This window comes from Anastrepha obliqua, chromosome 4 (assembly GCF_027943255.1).
Source record: "Anastrepha obliqua isolate idAnaObli1 chromosome 4, idAnaObli1_1.0, whole genome shotgun sequence".
Lineage (NCBI taxonomy): Eukaryota > Metazoa > Arthropoda > Insecta > Diptera > Tephritidae > Anastrepha > Anastrepha obliqua.
Window position 1 is genome coordinate 64,354,437 of NC_072895.1, and position 10,853 is coordinate 64,365,289.

A 10,853-nucleotide genomic window follows, 5' to 3' on the forward strand; every position below is an offset into this window, starting at 1 on the left:
TCGCCAGCTGAAATTTTGTCTAGCTAATAAAAAGTACATACAATTTGCGACAAACCGGAAATAACTCACACCACTCATTCATACATACAAAGTATGTGAGTGTGTGTACGAAGATATTGTTTATAGATATGCATATAAAAGTAGGAAAGTGTTAGACATATGAATGGATGGGAGGAGTAAGTCGAATCGCAGAGCAACCAGCGGCTAAACCAACGGAAATTGCATGCATGCGTCAAATTCACACACAAGCCTTACAAGAAGAATGGGGCTTCAAGTTGGGTAAAACATTTTCAAAACCATTCAAATGGAGTTAATGCAGTTGGAATGAGCCAAGCGCTGTTGGTGTTCAAAATTGGGCTACCCTGAAATGCTGAGTTTGTAGTTTAATTAAAAATTTTAACGGCCCCGGCCAAGTTAAAATAGGCAAGGCAAGTGTCGGCGAGGGAGTAATTAACGGAACTACAAAATACGCGTACTTACTTGCAACACGACATAGTTTACTTACCTTAAAATGTTATACAAGAACACATATTCTCGTAAGGGATTTAGTACTAGACTTTAATAAGTAGGGAGGTACTTTATTTTATTATTAATTTTTATTTTCTAGTTTTTTGTTATCACAAAGGTGTTTGGCTACAGATTTGAATAGGAAAAGAATCTCAACTACTTCATAATTAATAATACTTATACTTATAATTGATTTCTATATTTTGTTTTGGCGCTTGTAGGAGAGTTTGCTTTCGAGCAGACCTTGAGCTTATTAGTTTGTTGCATAAATACCATTTGCTATTACTTTCAGTGCAGTATAGCCTTCTTATTCTTCTTTAGCCAACTTCTATTTAACTTTGTCTAGCTACTGCTTTCTTTGTTCGATATACCTTTTCAAAACTTTATTAATGTGTGTGATTACTCCGCAGGAGTAGTCGTTGCAACATTGTTGCCATCACTGCCGCATACCAACGCGTACCAATGCCTGTCTCTATGCGCTGAAAAGTGCTCATTGCTCGTCCACGTCCCGTATTGCAGAGAGACTTTTCACAGCAAGAAGTACAAGCGTATAGCTTCGTCCTTTCGCCAATCACAATGCAGCCCGCCTCACAGTTGACGGCACAGCGACGATCCAGCGACCACATTTTGGGGGCGCTTGTGGAATTCTCCGTGCTGGTAGTGTAGGAAAAACGTTTCACCTGCAAATGAAATAGAATGTTAATAACACTATGCTCAGATTTTCAACTTTCTTTGAGCAAAGGTCCTGGTAGTTGGGTCTTGCCAACTGGAACCTTCAAAATTCAACGGCGTGCCACTTGGCAGGTTGACACTAGCCTTCAACATAGATCACATGACAGAGAGCGCATATAGAAACAATCGTACATCATAAATTTTATATGGAATAATCTCTAATTTTTATTATATACTACATAATGCAGAAAACTATTTAATTAATTTGTTCTTAATTTTTTTTTAATTTCTTTCTAGCAGATTTGCTTAGTTTTATTATTTTTTTAAATAACTCAAACAGTTTTACAGCTAGACTGCTGAAACTGTGCACAGCACTAACCTCAGTTGCTTCTGAAAACTATTAAGATCGAATCACTTTTGATTATATTTTCAAAAACCATTATCTCGAAATCTGTAGCCAATCTAACAAACGGGAGACGCTATTGAATTTAGAAAATCCAAATTTGTACAATTTTTGAGCTTGCACAGTGTAATTAGAGCTGTCCGAATACTTGGTAACCACTCTGTAACTACTTTCATTACCAATTAGATATTTCTACACATAACTCCCCTTCACACTTACCATACAAATAAACTCCTCACCCTTGCATTTGCGTATGAAACTCGACAGATTGCGTGTCGTAACATCCACACACGATTCGCCATGGTCCATGGTATCGCATTCGTAACAGGATAAGTCATTGATGCGCTCCGTCGCAGCTTGGGTGCGATGCACTGTATTCGAAATCGATTGTCCATCAGCTGTAAGAAAGTGTGCCAATATTTATAGTATATTGATTTTTTCACCGTTCCAGGACAGCTGTGTGGCACGTTTACCTGGCTGCAGCACGTCCAGCGCGAGGCAAAGAAAATATATCGCTATTTGCTGTTTGTGCGGCATCTTTGTGCGATTTCATAAGATTTAGGAGATATCCTTGAAATACGTTTCACGTCTAAGTGTTACCAAAAACCAATTTTTCTTGAAGGTTTTCTATTTCAGGTGTCCTTTTCCCCGTGTATTATTTACACACTATATGACACTTCTACTTTTACATGGGAAAGGTTGACACAAGCAGCGAATGTCAAAAGAATTGGCAACGGGGCAAGCGCATGCGCACTAGCGGCTCGGTGCTTGGAGTAGAGTTTGAATAGGAGACAGAAGTTTGAATAGCTCAGAATTTAATTCATTTTAAATAATAACGATCAACAGTAGCAAAAATAAATTAGCGAGTGTTAATTGACTCTGGAGTGTAAGTTTCGTGGAAATTAAGAACATACATACAGACTCCTACCCATAACTAAATGCCATCAAATTTTTTTTTTATAACAATGCCGGTGAGCGAAATCATCTATTCGTTATTTAATTATTAATTTCACCTTAAACCCTAACTACTCCCAAAGAAGGGAGATGAGCTTGGGCATTAACTAAGACTCTTTCGACTGCTAATAAGATAATTCCACATCGAAAGCTAAGAACTCTGAATATTAGCCACGCAAAAGCAATCTAGCAGAGGAGACCACATGAGTGCTTCGAATTTACGTAAATTGAGTCTCACGCGACTATCTTCCACGCGATTAAGGCGCCCATAATTAACAGGAGTTGTGACATTATTGACAAATTTGAATACGCATTTTACTAAAAGGACCTAGAGACCTTGAGTGCCAATATTCTCGCGAAGCTAACTCTAGGCCGACCCATTCGACATCAAACCATAAATAGCCACGGAAACCCCCACTCTCTCTTTTGACGGAGAAATCCTCTTAAGGGTTCCCAACCTACCTACATATCTCATCAGCTATACAGTTTCCCACAACTACAAGAACACTCTGATAAACGTATGAGCCAGATATCAAAGTGTTCAGTGCGGCCGAAAACGCAATTCGAACGGGCTAATTTCGAATATACAGTTAGTCAGTCAGCCTAAAATCACCTGAGTGCCCGAAATAAATGTTTATTTCCATAAAGGGTATGGCATTAGTCAGCAACTAGTAGGCTGTATTTTGCATACCGCCCATCTCCGCTCAAAAATCAGCAACCTATTAGCTCAGAGAGAAGCATCTCACAGAAGGCTTCTACATCAACCTCTTCATCTGCCTTTGAACGATGCGAGAAAAGGTTCATTATGCCCCATTTGCTGAATACTTGCGATTTTGAGGACGCTTTTGATAGGAAGCAAAAGAGCTTTCTGTATGCTCCGTGGTCTGAATTTGGTACTTCAGCAAAGCTTATACGGCTAAGCAAAATTACGCTCGGCCAACAGTTTTGTCATATTTTGAGGTTTCAGTGAATTTTCGGGCAATGGTAGTTAGTCTGTTGTTGGAGAGGTTAATTTGGAACTGAAATACTCATCTTTGTATACAATATTGCACCTTTCCAAGGGCCGTGACTTCTGTGCAGAAAATAAGCAAACAGAAAAAAGAAGACTTAGCCGAATTGAAAGCCAATAATGAGGGAATAATTATTTCACACAAACTTTGTTTATTTTCTGTACTGACGTCACTCAATTGTCAAATTCGCCAAAAACAAAAATGCGATTTTCGGAATGCGTCACCTTCCGTGTTCTCTGGATCGTTGTTAAAATCGACATTTTCGGTAAGATTGAGTTAGGTTACACCACATTCCTACAGCTAGTCCCAGTTGAGCAAAAGATCTATTTTACAAATAACAATTTTTTCTAGAAAATTAATTTTTATTAAGTATATTTATAAAAATATAAACATAAACAGAAGGCAAGATATAAACCGTACCTCATCTCCCAGATAATCAACTTCCATCACAAGGCCCCTAGTACAGTCTTAAATACTGTAGCGCTTGTCGACTCTGAATTGGATATAGTTCTCCGATGTGAAACATCAAATCGACAATATGAGTGGGACGCAGCATACGCCAAGGCATGAATTTCATTGTGCTGTTGTCACAGTGAGGATCCTGCTCCATTTCTACCGGCAGTGGCACTTCATTGAACAATATACGACCATCGACGGCCCGCTGCAGTGTACACGGCAGACCAATTTGATCAGCGAGCGCCTTGAAAAGAATGGCGCGTTCAAACTGGCAACCAGTGCGCACTATACCAATGGGAATGAAGTTACAATGCAACATCCTCGCCAGTTCGGTCAAATGACATTTCACAGTGTGGTTACAGCACTCTTCAGTCGTGTTAAGATCGAGTGGCTTCAGATTATCACTAAGTGCGGCCTCCACAACCTCGGCTAGAACCTTAGCGCGTTTAGCCAAGTTGTCGAAATCAATATAGCGACTCATTTTCGCCGGATTTTGAAGCAAGCCGTACTTCTGAAAGTATGTGGCAAATTTATATATACATATACGTGAAAATACTCATATTTGGTACCTACTTCGAGTTGTTTGTTTAGGTGCGCAAGCATGCGCGGCAGCTCACTATCACCTGGTTTACGGCAGTAACACCATCTCACCCCACCACTGCCCAAGCGCTCCTCCATGGGAAAACATTCGATTGGCACCTCAATAACCAACTCGGGTGGGTTTAGGACGCGATTAAAATTTACCACTAAAATTGGATAGAGCGGTGAAACGTCTTCTTTCAGAATACTTTGGAAAATGCGAAAATCGTCAAATTTTTGCTTGGAAACAAGAAAGTCATTGCCAGCAGTGCTGTCGGTGAAACCGAGATGATTGCGTATGCAAAACTTGAGACTTGGACATTTGGAAAGAATGGCCTCAATAGCGGGTCCCCAAGTGGATACACACATGGCCAGCTTTTGATTCAAAATAAGTCTGCCAAAGGTGGCACACATTGTAGAAAGCGAGGTTAAGGTATATAAATAACTCAGTAACTCACACTTCCAAGACACCAGATTCGATATATTCGTGTACCATCTCGGGAAAACGTGTTGTTTGCATGATGAAATTCGTCACTGACGTCTTTACCAAGTTCGAGCGTGACTTAAGACCGCGTTTCATGGACAGAGCAAGGTAGTGTGGCAATAGAAGCTCACGTACTTGGTCCTCCTCGACTAGCGTACAGAGGCAACGGAAAATGTTGCTCACCAGTTTAGCTGTTGCGAAGGAGTTCTAAATTAAATGAAGAACATTATTAATGTAGAAACTTAGATGGTAGATGAAATTGGGTATAGAGCCCACCTTCAGCATGAGTGCAATATTCGTGGCAAGCAAAGCTGACTCGCCTAAAATTGCACGATACTCATCGTTTTGCGCCAGCTGTTCGATAATATTAAGTAACGAAAGTAAAAAATCAATGGAGATATCGACTTGTTGCTGACCAAATATTCTGCCCAAGACTTCAGAAATTTCTAGAGGCAGCAGTTGATGCGCGGTGGCATGGAATGCGAACTGCAACAAGTTGCCTATCAACTCTGCGGCGTGTTCGCGTGTACGTATGTCAATGCCTGGTTGTGATATGATATCTAAGCAATCAGAATAAATAGAGAAATTAAAAAAAAAAAAATTGTACATATTAACAAAAGAGTGGAAAAACAAAACTCGCACACATACACACAAGCCGCTTTATCACGCCGGCCTCATACACCTGCACTATGCGATTGGCCGCAGTGGCATGTTTCATCATTCGATTCAAACCGGCTAAGACATGTGGCGCCGGCCCATTCGGATCCGCTTGCAGTAGGCAGTCCAAGAGAAAATCTGTCACACTTGCATTGTAAATGCGTTCCAGGAATTGTTCATACTTGGCACTCTCGGCAAATATCCACATCACTTTGCACTTAACACTCGCCGGATAGTCCAACATATGCGCGTTCACATTCTGTATGATACGATCGAAAAGGTTATACTCGAAGAAGATTTGTGTCATCTTCTCGGTACGCATTGCTGTGGCCAATGCTTCGATCGCTTCGCCGCCATGCTTGATGGTGGCATGGTCGCAGAAAAGCTGCGTTAGCTGCTGCAACGCGAATATGCAACGACTAACGTCGGCGAAAACGGAGTTTTCACTCGTGTCTACTACCAGATCTTTAACGATTTTTAGTGCAGCGCTGCGTATTTCGGTAAATTCGTTTGAGAGATCGCAAAGCACACGATCGATGGGGAACAGTAGCAATGTGCTGAATGACTGCATAGTTGGAATGTCCAGTAGTTGCAGCAATTTGTGTATGGCCTCGAAAGACTGCCACAAAATATCTGGATTCTCAGTTCTGGCATTTATTGTGAAGAATTTTTCTAGGAACTCAGTCTTCTCAAGCATCGCATGTGCCACATGTGGGTCATCGAGGCATTTATTGATAATCACCGTTAAATACTCCAGACAAAAGTCGTCTACTTCCTTCATATACGCCTCCATACATGCGTCAAGTATAAACATTGTCTGCTCTGGCTCTAAATCCTGCAGCATATTCATGCTCTCGACTATGGCACAAGCCAGATACATAGCAAATCGTCTTATCATTACCGCTTCAGAAGACATATATAATTTCTTCTCCAACAGCAAATCGAGTAATTTTAGTTTTCTTAGTTCAGCTATATTTTCACTTTGTTGGCGTGCGAACTCTGTGATATTCTTGAATACGGTGGCAAGCACTGAGTCCTCTTGGGAGTGAAGCAAGAGCAGCGCCGTTTCAATGGCTTGTATCGGTACAATCACCTCCTTGAAGGTGTCGCTGTCCTTCTTAGCGCGATCCGAATATGGTGCGCGTGTGCTGTAGATGCTGTTTGTTTTGTTTTTCGACATTACCGATTACGATGTTAAAGCAACTGGTTTAGTCAAAAATAAATTGTACAAATATACCAGTACGTAGGTAAAAATATTTACTAAATCTTGTGTTGCAGTTATTTGCTTTATTTTCGATTTCTGGTTTTCTGGTATTTCTAGTCAATTATACGACAATTTGCGTCAGAAAATTTATTTGAAAATATGACTTGAAGAGTCATTAGGATAAAGTAAAAATATGGTTCTTGATTGTTTGATGGATTTTGATTGGTTACTGTTATATGCCAAGTTCGGGTATTAAATTATGAGACTGGTGCTGTTAAAGAAGTACGAATGCGCCAATCGCCAGTGGCTTACCGTGAAGTAGATATGTTAATTTTGAGATTCGCACCGGTACTATATATTTAGGTAATCACCGTTAGATAGTCATGGTTTTGCAACCACTTATATAAAGGGTGGTTAAATTTCAAGGGCCGATGTTGAATGTGAACCACACCCAAATGTAAAGCTTTTTTCTGCATTTCATTTGATATTTTTCAATTTCAGACTAATTCAATTTGAACCGTGGAACGATACACAATCGAGCAACGCGTTTAAGTTATTCAGACAGTGAATGACCAATTTTCGAATAAAGTCATTTTCAGTGATGAGGCACATTTTCACCTCAGTGGATTCGCCAATAAGCAGAATTTCCGCATTTGGGCAAATGATAATCCAAAAGTGATTGCCGAAAAACCAATGCACCCAGGTGCGGTTTATGGGCCGGCGGCATCATTGGGCCGTATTTTTTCCGAAATGAGGCCGGTCAGGCAGTTACTACGAATAGTGTTCGCTATCGTGAGATGATAACGAACTTTTTATGGCCCGAATTGGAAAATATGGATGTGGACGATGTGTGGTTTCAACAGGACGGTGCCACTTGTCACCCAGCTAACGAAACAATGGTTCTTTTGCGCGAAAAATTTGATGGCCGAATAATCTCACGTTGCGGCGATGTCAATTGGACGCCAAGATCATGTGATTTGACACCGTTGTACTTCTTTCTTTGGGGTTATTTGAAAGGAAAGATGTACGTCGATAAGCCAGCAACAATTCAAGAGATAAAGGATAAGATAATTCGGCACATTAACGGCATAGAACCTCAATTATGCCTCAGCGTCATCGAAAATTTGGACCATCGGATGGAAGTGTGCCGCCATTTGGCCAATATTTTATTCTATACGTAATTGAGCCATACCAATATTATCATAATAAAGAGAAATGACAATAATTTCTTAAAAAAATTGTATTTTATTCAAAATCAACACCGGCCTTTGAAACTTAACCACCCTTTATATGTATATATTTTCCCATAGTTCCTAGATGAAACATAGGCCCGCAATAAACAATTTATAATTTCGTTTGTTTAGAGTTAGATGTTTAATTTGACTCCAGAAACGGCCTGCTCTGTCCGCCTCTGGTGCTACTTGTCGCCTCCATGTGTTGGCTGGTCTTCCGCACCTACGGCTTTCTTGGGGATTCCAGTCTAGCGCTGTGCTTGCAATGTCATCCCGGGGTTTGCGCAATGTGTGTCCGATCCATTTCCACTTGCGACGCAACCAATTAAGTCGAAAAAAATATATCAATATTGATTAAGAGCTCTCCTGTCGCGTAATAAATAAATGTTTTTAAATGTACGTTTCAGTTGAAGTAAATATTTTTTTAATAAAAAATAGTTGCAAGTAAAATTTACAAACAATTTATAAGGGCAACTAGCTGATCTGGCATTCGTACTAAAAGTGAAAATGATTTCAAAAGTAATGAAACCAAATATAATAGAATCAGGCAGGTTCTGTAGTTCACTTCCAATTGAATTTCATTGGCATTTCCTGGTAGCTGCATTAAAATTCACTTGGAAGTGAATTACATAACCTACTCGAAATATTTAAATTTATACGCAGTAAATCACACTGTGCAACAAAAATCAGTTCTTTTGTTATCCAGAAAAAAATTAATACTCACGTGAAACTATAGGTTTTAGATAGTAAAACCGCATACTGAGTTTTTAATTTTCTCATCTATTTAATTTTATTGAAGAACTTTAAAGTTTCAAAGGGGAAAACGAGGTATCCATTGAGTATACTATTTTCGTAGGAGCAAAGCAGAACTATTTTTTACGTTTGTTCAAAGCAATAAGTACCCGAGTTTGATAGCATAAGGCGTTCCTGAGGGAAGTTGGTGTTAGCATCGTGTGCTATCAAACGACGGAAAAATAAATTTCAAACTGATTGATATGTAGTTTAGTTTGGATTTGGCAGCTATTTGACCAATACGTGTTTCGTGATTTTCGCAAAGATGGAAAAAGAGCAGTTCGCTTTTTGTTTTTGGATGGGAAAAATGCGAGGAGATAAAAGCAAAGTTAGATGTTGTCTATGGAGACGCTTCGCCATCTATATGACCCCAGTTAGATATTGTTCAATGAGCGAACAGGACGCCCGGGAACGGTGTTACCGAGGAAATCATTCAAGAAGTCCAAGACATGATTCTCGCTGATCGACGAACAAAACTGCGCGAAGTAACAGAGGCCATAGGTATGTCGACCGGAACGGCAATTAATATTTGACATGATAAATTGGCGATGATAAAATTGTCGGGCCGAAGAGTGTCGCGATTGCTCACGGTGAACTACATACAAACGGATGTGGCTGTTAACTTCAAAGCAGTGTTTGGAGCAATGTAAGCGAGATTCGAAGGAATTTTTGTACCGAGTTGTCACCATTGATGAAACCTGGATCATACTACACTGAGTTATTGACCGCTTTAATTTTTGAACATTCAGAAAATTCAAAATACAAACTTATAGGAAGCGATATTATCGCCTTCAAAGCACTCCCCATCAATTACAATGTTGCCAGCGTTTGATCCAGCTCTTGACACATTTTTTTAACTTAATTCCCGGCATAGCCACAAAGTCGCCTTGGATTTCTGCATTACTTCCTTCCGGCTGTTCAAACGCGTTCCCCGTGTGGTTTTTGGACTCAATCAGAAAAAAATCGCGGGGAGTCAGGGTGAATTCGATGGCTGTTGGATGGTATTCGATTCGTTCTTGGTAAAAAATTCACTGATAATGATTGCATTGCGCGACGTTGCGTTATATTGGTGTTAAATCCACGAGTTCATTTCCAACAAATCCTTTCTTTTTGGCGAATTGCTTCACGTAAACGTCTCATAACGCCCAAATATTAGTCCTTATTAACCGTCTGACCTTCTGGCTTATTAAATGTAAACGACATGGTTTGTTTGGTCTTGGTTCATTCGGAGCCCTCCACTCACTTGCCTGATAAGTCCAGTTTAAGTCCTCTGCCAGCTTTTAATGGTTAATTTGCGGCTATTAATTAAGTTTCATTTCACTTTATTGATGTTTTCATCAGTTTTTCATGTCATGCCACTCGTGAAAGACTGTTTTTTTTTTCAAGTATCATTACCGAAACTATTTCGCAAATGTCTAAGGTTTTCGCACTATTGAATCCATTTTTAACGCGGAATTTAATACAAGCCGACGTTGCCGAATGGGTTGGTGCGTGACTACCATTCGGAAACAGTTTTTTCTAATAGCGGTCCCCCCTCGGCAGGCACGGGCAAACCTCCGAGTGTACTTCTGCCATGAAAAGTCTCCTCATAAAAAATATCTGAATTCGAGTCGGTTAAAACTGTAGGGTCCCTTGTGGAAAAACATCAAGGTGCACGCCACAAATAGGAGGAGGAGCTCGGCCAAACACCTAAAAAAGGGTGTAAGAACCAAATATGTATGTATGTAAGTATTTATAAACACACTTCAGCTAAAACTTATAAACTAAAAGTGAAGTCTAAGTAACTCATAGTCGTAGTTGGAGTTCAGACCCCATCAAGTGAGAGGACGAAGCAAATGATTTTTAAAACACCTTCATTCTAATTTAGCGGAATATTGCAGAAAGACTTTTGACTTATTTGTTG

At 39.9% G+C, this 10,853-nt stretch overlaps 2 protein-coding genes across 2 annotated transcripts; both read right to left on the reverse strand.

Moving 5' to 3' along the window:
* Positions 1-615: 615 nt before the first annotated feature.
* LOC129245521 (uncharacterized) lies at positions 616-2,240 on the reverse strand. The gene is made up of 3 exons (XM_054883722.1): positions 2,056-2,240; positions 1,802-1,980; positions 616-1,187 (listed from the first exon to the last, which is right to left on the reverse strand). Exons 1-3 carry the CDS (start codon positions 2,117-2,119, stop codon positions 894-896), a joined length of 537 nt encoding a protein of 178 aa, XP_054739697.1. The 5' UTR covers positions 2,120-2,240; the 3' UTR covers positions 616-893.
* A 1,680-nt stretch (positions 2,241-3,920) lies between these two features.
* LOC129246142 (uncharacterized) lies at positions 3,921-7,023 on the reverse strand. Its single transcript, XM_054884711.1, has 5 exons — positions 5,714-7,023; positions 5,342-5,625; positions 5,040-5,272; positions 4,576-4,975; positions 3,921-4,513 (listed from the first exon to the last, which is right to left on the reverse strand). The coding sequence occupies exons 1-5, from the start codon at positions 6,900-6,902 to the stop codon at positions 4,004-4,006; spliced, it is 2,616 nt and encodes an 871-aa protein (XP_054740686.1). The 5' UTR covers positions 6,903-7,023; the 3' UTR covers positions 3,921-4,003.
* Between the last annotated feature and the right edge of the window lie 3,830 nt (positions 7,024-10,853).